At 45.7% G+C, this 18,036-nt stretch overlaps 1 protein-coding gene across 1 annotated transcript in view; it reads right to left on the bottom strand.

Annotated features, from left to right (window-relative positions):
• cep170aa (centrosomal protein 170Aa) overlaps positions 1-18,036 on the bottom strand; it is an 83,702-nt gene that overhangs the window by 10,301 nt on the left and 55,365 nt on the right. The window contains 11 exon segments of the mRNA XM_080450016.1: positions 620-670; positions 2,156-3,739; positions 3,933-4,050; positions 5,084-5,182; positions 9,469-9,770; positions 10,552-10,570; positions 10,572-10,745; positions 10,747-10,779; positions 10,781-10,801; positions 10,803-10,892; positions 10,894-10,937. Of these exon segments, the coding sequence (XP_080306142.1) occupies positions 620-670; positions 2,156-3,739; positions 3,933-4,050; positions 5,084-5,182; positions 9,469-9,770; positions 10,552-10,570; positions 10,572-10,745; positions 10,747-10,779; positions 10,781-10,801; positions 10,803-10,892; positions 10,894-10,937 (2,535 nt within the window).

Below are 18,036 nucleotides of genomic sequence, written 5' to 3'. Positions count from 1 at the left end.
ATGTGATTTTCTCCCTGATTTTACACTGAACACCACATTCGTGTGTTTAAATGAAGTAAAATGTCTGAAATGAATTGGTTGGAGAAGAGCATTTGAGTCATCTTCATCACTGTATTATATGGCTGAATGGACGGGTGGGATCACACAGTTAATAATACTATAACACAGGTGCCAGACCTGGGTTACTCAATTGGTGCTACTGTTATGCTTGATTTATACTCCGAGGTTCCGAGTAGATGTAGATCAGCTATTTTCGGTTTGTGACACCGGCTCACAACTAAGTACAAATCAAGTATTACTCTTGTGAATTAGTCAATTCAGCTTGTGTTCAGCTTTTCCCCATTGACAACTAAATACATTTAATTTGGTCTTTTATCATAAATATGGTAATAAATGAATATGTTCGTAACCCAGGTCTGGCATGACACACACACACACACACACACACACACACACACACACACACACACACACACACACACACACACACACACACACACACACACACACACACACACACACACACACACACACACACACACACACACACACACACACACACACACACACACACACACACACACAGCCCTCTTAAGGCACTAGAGTAGCGGTACAGTACCCATCAGCTCCTCCTCGGTAGCATCGCCCTCATGCTCAGGCTGAGGGCTCTCTGGACGGTGAAAACCAACACACGTTTGTCACATCACAATGGAAACGTTGGAAACACTAGATGTACACACTCGACTGACACATGATGTACACAAATACTGTGTCATGTAATGAGGGGTACATACACTCCACAACGCTTTGAATTCACAACACCACAATATATACAGTATGTATTAACACCTTTACCGCCGGGCCCGTAGTTCTACGGGCCGTTAAATCCAACGGTTAAGCGCCGAGCCCGTAGTCCTACGGGCTGCGGTCTTTTCGCGCATGCGCGGTCCGGGTGCACTTTCGGAATTTTTTTGATCCACTTCCGTTTCCGGTTTGATGACAGGAAATATAATTATTTGGGATCCGGTTTCGACGATCACGCCCGCTCCCATTCTACAGACGAAACTGAAACTCAATTCTCTTCCTGTAGTTTTTTCTCCTCGCATTTCACTGTTTAACGTAATCCGCTCTAACTACAGTCATGGAAGTCCGTTTGACATGCGGTCTTCACTGGGAGATACAGGGAGATCTCGCGGATGTAAACAGACCGTTCACGGCTCAATCTTAAGGATTTTAACAAGATCTATGGCGACATGAAAAAAACAAAAAAACAACAAAAACACCTTGGCACTGGTGAGTACATTATGAGATTAACCTCTGGCGGTGGATGTGTTAATACTATTATTCAAAGGCATGTGCCAATAATTGATTCTGACTAATCTGAATGAGAAAGTCTAATTTAGCATGTCAGTATAGGCCATATATTCTGTCCAAAAGTTTCAAAAGTCTTACGAAATAACCGATCTACAAGTTCACAACACGTTGTGAGCTTGTAAATGAGCTATTTTAGCTGCACCACATTGTCATATGACAAAATATAAGGCTTAAGTAGTTAAGTAGAAGTTAACTCCCTATTCTTACCAGAGAACCATGCATTGTTGCTTCTTATCAAATGGTGACAAGGAAAAAGGACAAACTGGTTTGGAATGAGGACTGGTTTGGTTTGGAATGAGTACTGGTTTGGAATGAGTACTGGTTTGGTTTGGTATAATATTGATGATTATGAATATGTTTTGTTCAACAAGGTAATCTCCGCAAATCAACATAACTGTTTTTTTTTTTTTTAAAGAAGCACAATACAGCTTAAAAATTCACGATTGCAATGTTAATGGCCATAATTTATGTTGTAACAAAGCGTCTGAGGAACAGACATTACTCTAAATATGGTGCCAAGTAGTCTGCATGTTTTTAAGCCTTTTTAGTGTTCATGTGTCTAGATACATAACGGTATAGTACGAATTTGAAGGCATTAAAACACTCTTAGTTGCATTATACAGTGGTCTCCCTCCTCATCAGTTTTACAGAGAAGAACAAAACTCTCTTAGGATTAGTTAAACACAGACCGTCAAACCCTATGGCAAAAAGCATTGGAAATCTGGAAGAGGGAACCATTGACCATGACCATGACACAACAGCCTGTCATCGTTTTGCTCACCTGTGGGGGAGCAGTATCCAGATGTGGTGGTTTTGCTCTTGGCCTCCGTCAGCTTGGACACGCTGTTGGCCCTCATCCTGGACGTCAGCCTGCTCTCCGTCGGCGTGGAGGAGCGCAGGCCCAGACGCAGCGCCGTCTCAGAGGACAGGCGTGGCGAGGAGGTGGAGCTCCGCATCACCATGCACTCCGAGTCGCTGCGGGCAGAGATGGAGCCCACACGGTTCCTCCGGGGCTGGGCCAGCATGTCCAGGCGGGACGGGCCCTTCCGGCCGGACGGGGGCTTGGAGGTGGAGCTGGTGGTGGACACCTCAGAGGCTACCGACATCCTGTCTGCGTCGGCCAAGTCGGTGTCCGAAGCGTCCCCGAGCCGGGCGCGGCGGAGGAGGGAGGCCCTGGTGGGCCGTGGCTGAGGAAGGGAGGCCTGCTTCCCCAGGGAGGACGTCGTGGCTGCTTGTACGGTGCGGCTGGTCTTGGAGGAGCTGCCGGTGGAGGTCTTGACGGACCTGTCCAGCTTGGATTGGAGGAGGTCGTCTGTGGTCATGTGGGAGCCGCGCAGACCGTATCCGGGGCCAGGGCCGGAGTACGACGTCTCCTGGTCTGAGGAGAGGATGTCGGAGATGGGGAAAGACGAGTTCTGGTCGTCGTCGGTGAGGTCCAGAGAGGCCTGGCGAGCTCTGGAAGAGGCGGACGCTGATGGCTGGACGGTTCGTCGCGCGTCGGACCGGCCCGTGGCCTCCGATGTGGTTCGGCTTTTTGTCTTCCTCTCCAGGCGTTCGCGGGCACTGGAGTTGACAACGCTGGTCTTGGACGCCGTGCTCACGTTGCTCTTCTCGCGGTGCAGGCTGCTTAGAGAGCGCCGCTTCATCACGCTGGCGGCTTTCCTCTCTGCCTCCCCGGCCACCTGGCTGGCGGTGCTGGCCGTGTCCACGTCCGACTCAGGGGAAATAGAACCGGCGCGGGGGGGGTAGGCGGAGCCCGGACCCGAACCCTGGCCGTTGGTTTTGCCACTCCTCTGATCCAGTTTGCTCTCGTCTCGGAGCTTGGCCTCGAGGAAGGCCATAACGGCCTCTGTGTCCTTCAGCAGGGTGGCTGTGTCCATGCTGCTCACAGAGTCACTGCGCTCACGTCCGCCTCTGTTGATGCGTGGGATGAGCTCTGAGGGGACGTTGGTGCTGGGCTTGTCGATGGTGAAGCTGCCCTGGCGCACCAGAGGCTTCCCTGACTTCCCCTCCCCCGTCTCCCCACCTCCCCCTGCCTTTCTCTCCTCCGACCTCTTCTTTCGCTCGGCACTGGCGGAGGTGCGAACAGGCGGTCTGGATGGGGAGGAGTGAGGGGTGGAGCTTGGCTTCCGTTTGCCCGTCATCTCGCCGTCCTCCAGGGGTGTGAGGGACTCGCCGTCGCCCTTGTGCGCCAGGTGGCTCTCCTTTTCCTGAGGCTCCGTGTCCTGCTTCTCCCCGATCTCGGACCTCAGGCCCGAAGCTTTGGCACCAGGTTTGGCCCGGGGGTCGTCAACCGGGAGCTGGGGGAGGGTCCTGCGTTTGCGGTCACTCAGACCGGGGACGGACGGCTCAAATGCATCCGTTTCTGGAGACATCAGAAGACAAATGGGCGTCAAACAATGTACAAAGCAAAGCACAACGCAGTCAAATGATTTGCCAATGACAGTATGGAGATTCAAAATGAACATGTACCGTTATTGAGCTACGTTTTGTTACGTTTTGTCTGCTGTATTGTATCTATTCATTCTCTGAAGTGTCAAGTTTCCCTGACTGCGTACCTCTCTCCTTGTGCAGGAAGGCGGGTGTTTCTGCTCCCGAGCCCTCAGGATCTGTCCTGGTGTGATTGGCGGATAAACTGGCCCACTGAGACACCCAGCCAGTCTCACCAGCATGAGCCTGGGGCGGGACGGGGGGACGGGGGGAAAGAAAGAGTGTGGGGTGAGACCAGTAAAAAAAGGAAGCAGGAAGACGAGTTGCAATGACCCAGCATAGAATAGTGTATGGATGTACTGTAGGCTACGAAACAACAGACTGACTTAGGGAGAGATTTAAAATCCTGTTTTATGTTGTATACTTATGTAATCATGAAACACGGCAATGAATTCAAACATCTTATTTGGTCAGCTGTTGTGCCTTGCCCTCGTCTCCTCACTGTTACACAAGGGTTAATAACCAGAACATTGTACAACCCGTTACACAAGGATTAATAACCAGAACATTGTACAACCCATCTCACCATCCATCAGGCTCACAGAGGCACGATAAAAATTACAGTACCATTTGACCAAAGATTAAGAACACTTAACAGTGAAGATGCCTTTCTTTGCTAACATCGTTTTAACTCCATGTAGTAAAAGCCTGTCATAGCGCATCATGTGTCACGTTAAAAGAAAGTTGCCTGGAGGGCAGAGCGTGTCTGTCCTCATCTCATCCTGATCTAGGTCACTCAATTGGTCTCCCCGCCTGAGAAAGCAAGGCAGTGGTGGGTTCAAGCTGCAGGAGTGACTGTCTGAGAACCATTAGCCAGCTTGGCCATGAGTCTTAACTCATCTTCCTCAAATTCTAAACTATGATGCACAGAGAGATCTATGCTCTGGCTGATTTGATTTTTTTTTTTTTTGGTAGCAATATCAATTTGTGACTTTTTTTGCCTTTTTTTTTGCCTCATGCACTAGAATTAGAGTATAATATACATTATGGAGGCATGTTAAGAGATATAGAATGTAGAACAAGATTTTGTCAGATAATGCAATGGACATAAATAGACCTGGTCCATAGTCAGACTGATGGTGTTAAGCACAATGACAAGGAGAAAGAGAGAACGAGAGAGAGAGGGGGGGGCAGTGGGGAGAGAGAGAGAGTGTGTCCGGAACAGCATCAGTTAAATGCATGGAACCGTAGAGAGATTATTGTAGTTATGACACCCTACCTCCTTTGTTTTGTCTCCAGTCTCCTTGACTCTTCCCCCTCCCTTTAGGTCAGATGGTATAGAGGAGTCTGGATTCTGGTTCTGGTCCACTCCAAACACCTGTGGGCCATTTCAACAGGACAGGGTGACACTGTAAGCCATCTTATCTGGAAATCATACTCCATAAAAAGGACCCTTATTTTACTGTAGGCCCATTATCACCCTCTCAGATTTTCATAAACACTCAGAAACAGGGTTTTGCAGTGGACGGTATATCTCAACCAGCTGGTTCTGAATCCTAAAGTGTCTTGGCTGGCAGTTGGACATTCATTTTGTGTGTGTGTGTGTGTGTGTGTGTGTGTGTGTGTGTGTGTGTGTGTGTGTGTGTGTGTGTGTGTGTGTGTGTGTGTGTGTGTGTGTGTGTGTGTGTGTGTGTGTGTGTGTGTGTGTGTGTGTGTGTGTGTGTGTGTGTGTGTGTGTGTGTGTGTGTGTGTGTGTGTGTGTGTGTGTGTGTGTGTGTGTGTGTGTGTGTGTGTGTGTGAGTGAGTGAGTGTGTGTGTGTGTGTGTGTGTGTGTGTGTGTGTGTGTGTGTGTGTGTGTGTGTGTGTGTGTGTGTGTGTGTGTGTGTGTGTGTGTACTACTTTCAACCTGGTGACCATATTTTGGGCATGTCATTATATGTGAAAATGTTTTCCAAAATGGACCCCCCCAACAAAAATAGCGGAAATAACAGATCTACAAATGAGCTATTTTACCTATTAGTTGTACGATGAAATATATATAGGGTTTAAGCAGTTCACGTCCGTGTGTGAAACCAGAGAACCACTACATTAGTATGTGTTGCAGCGCTTCAAGTACTGCAGCACAACTCTGACAGTCCTTTTGTCATGAAAAGCTGTCTGATTAAATGGCATGATGCCCTCATCACATAAACCCATGTAATCATAGAATCATTCCCCGAAAGCAAGCAAGCAAACTCTCTCTCTCTCTCTCTCTCTCTCTCTCTCTCTCTCTCTCTCTCTCTCTCTCTCTCTCATTCAAGTGCTGTATGGTACATGATAGGTAAGTGCCATGGCAACCTGAAAACACAATAATGTTTTCATAAAGAAAATACACACACACACACACACGCGGCGCGCGCACACACACAAATGACACAATGCTCATTTAAAAGAACAAAACGAGAGTGCGGAAGCAAGCGAGAGCCAGACTGAAGGCCGAGTGCCAATTAGAGTGTCAGCTAATTACAGCTATTAGCATAACAACACATGTAGTTTAGAATGCAGTAAAAACCGACTGAAGTACAACCTGCTGCTTTACTGAACCTTCTATAGGGATGTGTGCCTCTTAAACACACAGTTTGGTAGACATTTAACTCATTCACTGCCAGGCTTATTTCAAGCTTGTTGATCCATATGCCACAGGCAGGAAAAATGGAAAAAAGTTATTTTTTTCTCCGTTTACATTTTAACATTGAAGTGGATGGAGCATTAACTTTTTGAAAATCGTTTTCTCCTAGTTCCTTTGAGATTAAAAAAAAAAAAAAATACCCCAAAAAAAAAATAATATATATATATATATATTTTGATTTTTTATTTTTTTTTTTAGGTGACGTCAAAAGACGTCATTGGCACTAATGGCACACTGAAAACGGCCGTCAAAAGACGTCATTTTAAGTGAGACTTATATCTGCCTAAACATCTTCATTGGCTGCAAATGGGCTTCCTGAAACGTACCAACATGCCCTCCACTAAAGCCTTTACAGATTTGTACTTAATTGCGTGCAGGTGTCATGGGCCGAAAATAGCTACAATATCTACAAGCTCACAACACATTGCTATGCAACGCATTGTGAGCTTGTAGATCTTCTATTTTTGGCACACAACACAAGCGCACAACTAGGCATAAATTAAGCATAACATGTCTCTGATTAGTTGTGTTAATAATTACATTACATTACATTACAGTCATTTAGCAGACACTTTTATCCAAAGCGACTTACAATAAGTGCATTCAACATAGGTAGGCAAGAAAACTACTAATCACCAGAAGTCTTAAGTGCATTCTCTTTTAAAACAAGCAACTAAGAGCATACCTAGCGCTAAGGTAAAAGTGCAATATATCAGCTACCTACTTTCAATAAAAATTACAAAACTGCTTTTGGTGCACTTCTTTATGGCTAGACTACATTTTCTTCTGTTAACTCAGTAATTTTCACTTACTGCAAGTCACTTTTGACATGGGTATTTAAGCTGAATATCATTAAAAAAAAACATTAAAAGTCAATATGGCTTCCTTAACCTAGCATTATAACTGCTTCTCGCTCGAAGACATGTTTGGCTGACTGTGGGCGCGGAATGGGTTGGTGGCTTTTTCAGGCTCCCTGGAGTGTTGTTTAATAAAAGAGGGCAGTGTTCGATGGAGCAACTCTCCCAGGGCTATTAGAGAAGCATTAGATTTGCTGGTGGGTTTCTCAGAGGATGGAGTGGTGGTGGTCAAGGAATCCAACCCCGGGCCGGATAGCTTGGTTTAGTGGCTAAAAAACAATGGGCTCCCCGGGGACTTGCTAGTCCTGAAAGTGCCAACGTAGCAGGTAATATAGGGGGAGGATTGAACTTGTTCTAGCTGCTTTTTTGCTTATTGTAACTCTCCCACACACTAGGTACAAAATGACTAATGCAGCACATCTGTACAATCTCAAGAGTTACAAATAGATTAATTAACACTGTATTTGACCGTGTATGAGGTACTGTAAGAATCCAAGAATCCACTTCACTGCGCTTCTAGTTTTAAATCAATAAAAATGTCATACACGTGTATTACCTATTAAAGGTGAATCCCGATATTGTAGTGTTGAACAAATTCTGCATACCCTTGCTGAACTGCGATCAAATCCCACCAGAGCCTAAAAAATACTGAAATTGCTTTTCCAAATAACTTTCCTGTTCATTTACCAAATACAACAATAGCTACAATAATGCATGCACTGCAATGTGGTTCAGATCAGGACATCAGGCTTCCGCAGTGATTCTCAGGGCAGGAGCGTCAAAAGGAATTGGAGGTGACTGGTTGTGATGCAGAGCAGAGTTGAAACCAAATTGCTTTTCATCAGCGGCGGGGAGTTAAAGTCATCACTCTTTCTCTCTTTTGCAGGACATTTAAGTGGCTTCTTGTGCATTTCCACATGCTATTCCATGAGTATAACAGAATAATGATCGAAATGCTCAATGCTCATATGGTTTGAATTACTCCTCACTCAAAATCTAAATCTATTATTTACACAAGAAGACCCTGGCAGAGAATGGCGGATCTTCAAATGCGATTTTCAAGTGCCTTTGACATGAGAAGGAGATGCACGTTGATTGAGGTTGAATTAGTTGCATATGTTCCATCGACAACAGCCCTGATATGCAGCTAAAACATAAATACTGAGTGGTACAGTACACTGAGGAAGTTGTGCAAGTCTACGCACAAGCCACACTCCAATGTTTATACTCTATTAACCACTGAAACCCTATATACTTAGTTGACCGGGTTGTCCCAGGGCTCTATATTCTTCCCTCAACACCAAATCTATTTGCCAAAAATAGTGGATTTCTAAGCTCGCAACACATTGCGTTTGTACACCGGCTTGTGAATGTTCGCCCCCCAGAATAAGGACGCTAGGTTTTATGTGGTTATGGATGTTCTTTGTCCATACCAAGACATCTCACAACTCACTTCTGGGTTCTGAACCATGGGTTGACAAACATTAAGGTAGATTAACACAATGTGGTAGAATTATATCTTTTGATAGCATTGTGTTCTAGTGATGTGCAGGCTGACTTGTGAAAAATGAAAAAACAGAGTCTGCACCGTGGACAATGCTCCCATGAACTCTATTTTGTCACATGTTCTTCAGTCCAGTTACTTGGTATTTATTAAGTGCTAGCTTTCTTTTATATACTTGTAGATGTAAACCCCCGCAATTCAGGACAGATCTGGAACTACTTAAGGAATTAGCATAGTTCTCACATTGTTCTCTGGTTTAAACGTGAGTTAATGCCAGTATATTATCATTTCTTCGCCTGGAATCCAGACTGATTCGCTACGTTTGTCTTTTTCTCACTTCACTGCTCAGTCTGGCCATGGTCCTATTTGACTCGTATTTCAATTACGTAGGGAAGTCAGAAAGTGACTCGACCCCCCTCATACCAATCAGAAGCTGCGGGACGTTTTCTCCCGTTTATGCATGGAGATAGGGAGGCTTACCAGACTGTGAAGCGAAGTGAGAAAAAAAAAAACCTGAATGTAGCAATCAGTCTGGATTCCAGGCTAATCCTTTCTACCATGCAGTGGGTTATGGGATACACTATCAGACTCTTGTCCCTGCTGTAGCCTATAAAAATGTGTACGACCTCTCCCACCTTGTCTATCATGCGCCTGGCCTCATCCTCCTCTGGGTTTCTGTTCTCCAGTTCGATGGTGTACGTCCCCTTGTCGCTTCGGTCATCCTCCGCCTCTCCCCTGGTTGTCGTTCCGTTCCCCCCTCCCGAAGCCGCCTCGTCGATGGGGCTGGTGAGGCTGCAGGGGCTGCCCGTCTGGAGCCCCGTGCTGGCCGCCGAACTCTGGCCGATGCTCTGGTCTTCGGATCTCTGCTTGAGGAGCGCGCGAGGCGGCCGTGGAGCGCCTGCAGTCACAGTGGCTGATATCGGGGCCGGACCCTTACCTACAAAGAACCCAGGCAAGATACATGTTAGAAGAAAGAGGAAAAGCAAAGCAGCTGCTATGTATCTAACCCATTTTTCTATGTACTTAACTCATTCACTGCCTGAACTATTTCTGGCCGCGTTTGCCCACTGCCAGAGATTTTTCATTGAAAAAAAAAAAGTACTCAGAGATACAGATTTTTTAAGTTTTAAGTTAACAAGGAAGTGGATAGGAGTCTAGATCTTCGTTTTTTACGTTCTTGGCAGAAAATTGTAATTGGAAATAATTACGTTTTTTACGTTCTAGGCAGGGAATAGGGTTCAAAGTTTCTAAGAAGAAATACTTGAAAGGCACTTGACTCAAAAAAGCGTGTTTGAATACTCAAAATGTATGCAGCTTTTGTCCACTTTTACTGAGTCTAAAACTTTTGCCAATCACAAAGAGCTGTATTGTTCTTAATACAGAATAGAATAGAATAAAATAGGAGCATTAATTTAACCACTTACACCCTATTGTTGATCAGGGTGCCCCAGGGCTCTAATCCTTGGCTCCCTCCTTTTTCTGTCCACACCAAATCTAAAAACAGCATATCTACATATCGTAGATCTATTTTCACTGAATGTTTGTCTATTTTTGCCAAATGTTCGCCTATTATGACATGGCCAGAATAGGGACGGTCACGGTAGGGTTTATGTGGTTAACTCTGGGGTGAATGTAAAAAAAAAAGGACCCACATTACAGTAGATTCATGTTTTTGATTGAGCCGAGTGAGAAACGCTCCTATTTGGTGCCGTCGTTACCTGAGTCTGCGTTGTTGATAGGTAGCCGAGGTGGAGATGCTGAACACCTTGGGGTGAGCGGGGGGCTGGGGGCACAGCGCCTCCCCGCCGGGGCCTCCTCCCACCAGGGGAGACGTCTGGGAGAACGAGTACGAGCGGCGCTTGCGCGGGTTCTCCTCGTCGATGAACTCGATCATGAAGGCCGTGCGAGGGGCCTCCTGTGGCCCGGGCCCCGGCTACCGTACCGTTCGCCCTCTCCTCCTCCTCCTCCTTCCTCCTCCACCCAGGCCCCCCGCCTGGCTGTGTGCAGCCCTCAGGCGCTCCTCCAGAGCGTGGCGCCGACCGGCAAAGCGCAGGCCCATCTCCGTTCTCCGAGTCGCTCTGTGTGCCGTCCTCATGCTTGCTGCCTGTTGGGGCACACACACACACAAAGAGAAAGCGTTGCAGTCATACAGTATACACCATCTACTGTACATTACAGCAGTGGTTCTCAAACGTTTTTCAAGTCAAGGACCCCCAAAATTGATATGCATTTGGCCTCAGACCCCCATCTGAAAAGGTTTTGTGCAGGGGACCCCCGGAAGAGAAGATTTGTGTTAAAAATATTCAAGATTATTGAGAATTATCCATTCAGAAATGCCAAAAAAATAGCAGATGTACAAGCTCGCAGCACGGCACGACGTGACGTGCTGTGAGCTTGTAGATCCCAAGGACCCCACTTTGAGAACCCCTAATGTACAACCATACATTACAGCAATATGTGAAATGATCCAATATCACACATACATTTTAATGAGCAATATAAACAAATTCAATATCATGTCAAAATGTCTTATTTTCATTCTGTCTTTCAACAGTGTAAAGGACAATAATGAAACAAAACCATATACACTAATACATTCTAAATTATGGAAAGGCAAAAGGGACAAAAAAAGCAATAACATAGCAAGCATCTGCCCCCAGACAACAAGCCTATCAATCACAGAACAACACAACATCACTACTGTTGCCAGATAAAATGATAATTTTATGGCAGGTGATATTTCCCACATCTAGTATAACCTAGCCCTCGGAAACCCATGCATTTTTTTAAGTATATCCTGACCAGAGACAAAAGAAGAAAGAGCACAGCCTTTCATTGAATCTTTATCAATTAGACAACTACAGCGCCACAATGCAGCTTCATGACAAAAGAACAAATAGTCCCATAAAGACAAGTCAACCCATCCTAAAAAGACCACCTTTGAGGGCAAAGACAAGAAAGAATAACACATGAAAATGAACTCTAACTTCTCAACGTGTGAACTCAAGTCTAATCTCAACCACTTCTTCAAGCTGGCATCACTATATTCTGCATGTCATTACAGATAGAAAATGTTCAAACATTACCAACAATAGTGGAAATAGCCAATCAACACGCTCACAATGTGTTGAAGTGAGCTTAGCAGATCGTCTATACCACGCAAACACCATCACCACGTGACAAAGTATAAAATAGGGCTTTAATTCACCCACTGCAAAATGGGCTCCTAAATAGGCCAACCAGCCCACCTTACCTTCCTACCGTGGCTTTCTCCTGTCCCTACGCGCCCCTCTGTCTGAGCCCGGCTAGCGTGCCGCGGTTGGGCGCGTCGCTGTGTGCAGACTGTGTGCCACGCTAATCCAGACATGCCACCACAACAATGTGATCAAACCCTGACTACTACACAGGCAGATAGAGACACAGAGAGAGAGAGAGAGAGGGATGGAGGGAGGGAGGGGAGGGGAAGCAGCAGGGGAAAGGAAGGGGGGTTTAGTAGCGATGGAGGGGTGGAAGCAGAGAGAAAATGGGGTAAAGCTGACGGGGTGAGGGTGGGGGGGGTGAGCAGGAGGAAGTAGGAGAACGGCAGGGTGGGGGTTGGGGTGGTGAGAAGTAACAAGAGAGACTTGGTGGTGAGGAGGAGGTGGTTGGTACTCAGGATGTGGGCACGCTGCTGGGGATGACAGCCAGGCACTCACATTAAAACGTCCCTCAGTGGTTCATTTTAAAAAGTCCTCAGTGTTCATTTAACTCTGCGAGAGAGTAAAAATGCCTTTGGGTCCAATTGCACACCCTCAGGGGTTACATTTCTGCTGAGGATTTCACTGTGAGCAGTCACACTGCCACAGTCAGTCAATAAGGCAAATGGTCAGTAAGTCACTAGAGGCTTCGGAGGTAGCCTACTGCAGGAGGGGAGAATAGCTACACTATTGTGACTTCAGACGAGCCAGCGGACACTGGCCCATTACAAGGCTACATGGGATTTAAATCCTGGCCAATTACTGCAACTGCATATTGCCTTCCATTCTATCTCTTATATAATAATATATCACACTTAAGAAGAATATGTATCATTGCCAAGAATATGCTATTTAGATATTTCCTATAGTAGGCGTTACCATCCTTGGAGAATAAGACAAATAGTACTAGGACTCCGGCACTGTCCTAGTTCACGGCTGTACCTGCAGCATCATTCACAGCAATCTTTTAGCTTATAGTGATAGCTAGAATATTCAAATGTACATGCAGGTTGGATAGATGTTATAATATGAAGTCCAAGTTGATGAATCAACAGTGTGAGGTGATCAGTTAAGAAGAGAAGACAGCATCAGGGCTCCATGGTTAAGCAGGCTATAAATGGAACTGATCAAGTACTACTGATACTGTATAGGGTATGAATTTCTCCATTGTCACCTTTCCCTCTCTTCTCTCCCTGGTTTGGAATTTAGCCGGTATGCATTTGTTTATATTTTGACAGTAAATATCTGTGCTCCCCTGAAAGCCCCGCTTTCTTAGAAATTACATATTTTATTTTTTGGTAAGAAGGACTGGTGACAGAGGAGGAAGATGGTTACACAGAGTAACTGCTACAGTACTGTATGTGACATACAGTAAACATCTTAACCCTAACTTTAACCACACAACCAACCAACCTAATGTATTGCCTAACCTGAACCATCTCTAACCTATCGCCTAACCTTAACCTAACCATTTCTTACCTAATGTCTAAACTTAACCAATCACCTTTTCTAACTTTATACCTAAACTTCACCATCTGGTCTAGTGGATTGCATCAGTTCTGGGATCCTTAGTTACGCTGTGTGTGAAGCCACTATAGGTCCTGTGACAGCATGTCACCCTGGAACCGCAATATGTATCAACACTTCAGTCTAAAAAAAGAAGGAAAAAAAATGTAACATCTTGTCACATGACATTCACTCCTCTCTCTCTCACTACCTTTTGTGTCAATGCACTACTGTGCAGCTACTAAAGGTGAAACTTCGGAGAGCGAAAGAGAGACAGAGGAGAGAGAGTGAGTGAGAGGAAGAGAGAGAGAGAGAGAGAGAGAGAGAGGAGAGAGAGAGAGAGAGAGAGAGAGAGAGTGAAGAGACAGAGACAGAGACAGAGACAGAGACAGAGACAGAGAGAGAGAGAGAGAGAGAGAGCTGTCATGCTGTGTCCTTCAGACAAAGAGGCCGTTAGGAGGTCAGAGGAGAACAGAGGGGTCTGTGAATGTCCGGCGCTCTGCCCCACTAGCCCCACCATGACTCACACTGGACATACACACACACGCACGCAGAGACACAAACACAAACATGCATGTAAGCACACACACACACACGCACACGCATGCGCACGCACACGCACACGCACACGCATGCGCACGCACACGCACAAACATGCATGTAAGCACACACACACACACACACACACACACACACACACACACACACACACACACACACAGAGAGTTATGAAAATACTGTATCCACGCATGCACGTCTGTGGTAATGCACAGACTTTAATACACAAGCATCAGCATACTACATACACAACAAGCACCTGCTTGCACACATGCCAGCACACATGTGCTGTACACACACTCTCTCTCTCTCCCTCCCTCTCTCTCACCCTTAATGAATATGCTATATTAAATTATGCATGAATCTAAAACGAGGCACAATAGATTAAGGTCACAATGCAATCTGTCTGACAATAATCTTGCAGCAATTTATCCTACGGCAAATCTGCAATCTAAGAACACACCCTCACACCTCCCAGAATCATGTCGTTCTGTCAGGGAGAATGAGAACTGACAGCCATAATTACAGTTACTGTTAGTATTTGTACGAACACACATACATACACAGCCAGACCCTGACACAATGACAGTAGAAATCAGTAGACAAGAAATCACTCACCAGAAAAATTAAGATTTAAGCGTTGGTCACCTATGGCTGGCTAAATCTCTCTCTCTCTCTCTCTCTCTCTCTCTCTCCTCTCTCTCTCTCTCTCTCCTCTCTCTCTCTCTCTCTCTCTCTCTCTCTCTCTCTCTCTCTCTCTCTCTCTCTCTCTCTCTCTCTCTCTCTCTCTCTCTCTCTCTCTCTCTCTCTCATTATCAAGTGCTGCTCGAACACACCTTTTTTTCACACACGCTGCATTCCTCATCCGCACATCATCATCGCTGAGCACATCTCAAACACACAGTGCACACACATGCCACGCATACACTGCACACACACACGTGTGACTCATGCCTAACACATACACCCCGCCGAATCACATGCATGCTCATCTCCTGCAGCCTTCACACACACACACCACACACGCGCGCACAACGGACACACACGCACACACACGCACACACACTTACTGTTAGTCGTACTGTACGTGTAGCAATTCCAACGCTTTGCCTCGTCTCTATTTCCCTCCTCTTCCATCTCTCTCTCTCTCTATTCACTCCTGCCAGCCTTTGTTACTATAAACAACTATCTCACCCAAACCTCTCCTCCTCTCTCTTCCCACCTCCCTTTCTGCAGTCTCTAGGATAAAACAAGTATCTGCCTCCCTCGTTTCTTGCCTTTATTCCTCTCTCTCTCTTTTGCTGCAAAGTCTGATTCTTATTCTACTGTCACCACGGGCAATGCTGTAGCCTGCACTCCACACTCCACTAAAGTCCAGTCTCTCTCTCTCTCTCTGCTTCCCTCCATCTCTCCTCCCCTATGTAATTTTCTGGCTTATCAGGACAATTCTCACTGCAGCCACAATGCATATCACTGAATAAGCTCTCTCTTCCTCAAGCCATACACCTCGCCCCTTTCTCTCTCTCTCTCTCTCTCCCCTCTCCCTCTCCCTTCCTCGATATTTTTCCTCCTCCTACTCCCCCCAGTGCACACCTGGTCTTTTCTTCCTTCCTTCCCTCCCTCCCTCCCTCCCTCTGTGCAGCTCTTGGTAGAGTGAACCCTCGCCAAAACTAATGTTCCATTACCGACCCTTCTGGCCACTCTGTGGTTTCCCTCTCTTCTTCAGCCACTGAAAGATCCAGCTCATGGTGTCCAGAGTTCAACAGTAGCTCAACACAGCTCACGAGCCACACCTAAGATGTGGAAAGACTGCATTGTCCGTCAGTCAGCAAGTCAATCAGTCAGCCACACATATACACACATGATAGTCAGTTAGTCCCATCCATTAGGCCGGCCATCTAGTCAGCACGCCAGTCACACAGCTGACACACATGTAGCGGGTAAGTCCAACTAATGAATTGGCTTCCCTCCCCTTCGCTGCCCACCCTCATAGATTTCCATTTTCATCAAGTGCAGCTGCACACACTCACGCACACACACACACACACACACGCACACACGCACACCACACACACACACACACACACACACGGCCCCTGTCATCATAAATTGTCCCCTATTTCATTAATGAACCTCCTAGCCTCACCTCACTCCACTTTCTCCCTCATCCGTAGTACCTGCAGAATGTATTCCCCACCTATAGCCCAGCACCTAGCCCATTCCTGGCAGAAGCAGCCTGCTCAGCACTTGGCAGCTACTGTACCAGGCACGCAGTAAAGGGAACAATGAGGAACAGAGAAGCATGCAATGTATTTAGAGCAGCTCGTTTCACAGGTACCCGAGGGGTACCTCTGGCACCCGAAACCACAGCAGAGATGATTTATCCCAATCAAATCTGCTCTCTCTCCGTCACTTGGCGTCTCCCTTGGCGTCTCCGTCCATGCCCACACAATGGGCATGGATAGTTACTCGTTAGATAATCTCAGTCAGCATGACTGGAGTGTGAATCTTTCAGCAAGTTACATTTAAGATATTTAAGATCATTTTAAATAATAACAACTAGAATGAAAAGGACCAATGACTGAGAACATAAGTCTGCGTGACCTGGTATATTTCTAACTTGCAAACTAGGGATCAGAAAGCAGAATTTACTGAATTCATGTGATCAAGGGACCCGGAAGTAGTGATTCCATTCAATCATATTTACTTAGCATAACAAAGACTGCGAACAAAGTGCATTCTTCCAATATCTAAAAACAATTGTTGTCATGATAGTGAGTTTTAAGGTCAGTCCACACCAATGCAACTCCTTGCAAACTAAACCGTTTTAAAGACCGTTGCAAGCCGTGTGGACTGACCGGCAGTTGCAAGGATTTGCAAGGAGTTGCATTGGTGTGGACTGGCCTTTAGAAAAGTGGAAATGACTGTATTAATGTTATATTACCCTTAATGGAAGCTGTCTAGTGCCACACAAACATCTACAGTATATCTCACACTAATATTGATGTAACATGAGCCGATAAAAAAAAGAAAAATCTAAATCCTAAAAGTTTTCTGAAAAACTTATGTTGCTATATCAGTGGTGCTCAAACTTTTTTAATGTCAAGGACCCCCAAAATTATATCTATTTGGCCACGGACTCTCGTCTCAATTTTTTTTTCCAGGGACCCCTAGAACCAAAGATTGAAGTTAAACATTTTCGCTTTAAAAAAAAAAATATATATATATAAAGATCTAAAAACTCATAGCGCGGCACAAAGTAATAAAATAATGGTTAAAATCCGGTCAAACACACAATTTAACTGCATTTTAGTCTTTTTGAGGCGTGGAAATGAGACAACACAACTGAAGACAACTTCTGTAGGAACCCTGAATATTAAGTCTGCTCTCAGCTAAGCCTCGCAACTGGCTTTCAGAGCAGTAGAGGAGGGGGATTGGGGTTTGAATGGTCCCATCTGTGCTAATCCTCCGGCTCAGCTAATGCTGCTAAATTAACTGGCTACTGACAAAAGAAACGGCTACTCAGGTACAAGAAATGGAAGAGTGGGATGGACTGAAATATTGCAATGATGAAGCGTCTTTCAGCCACAATGTGATGATACTTGTGATTCAATAAGCCACAGGAGAGCAACAGAGTCACAGGAGAGTAACAGTGCTGCAGAGCGTGTAAACAAGAGCCTTTTTACTGTATCAATTTACAATTGTGTGTGTGTGTGTGTGTGGGGGTGCGTGTGTGTGTGTGTGTGTGCGTGTGTGTGTGTGTGTGTGTGTGTGTGTGTGTGTTCCATCTGGTTCTGTGATTTTCACCCCCCACCTCTGTGAAATTACCAAGTGAATTACCAGCAGTTTTCAGTCAAATTCAGGGTGACTGGATTTTGTGAATGATATTACATTTTTACCACC

Source organism: Gymnoscopelus braueri (genome assembly GCF_963280865.1).
Source record: "Gymnoscopelus braueri genome assembly, chromosome: 14".
Lineage (NCBI taxonomy): Eukaryota > Metazoa > Chordata > Actinopteri > Myctophiformes > Myctophidae > Gymnoscopelus > Gymnoscopelus braueri.
This window is presented reverse-complemented; position numbering and strand designations above follow the sequence as displayed.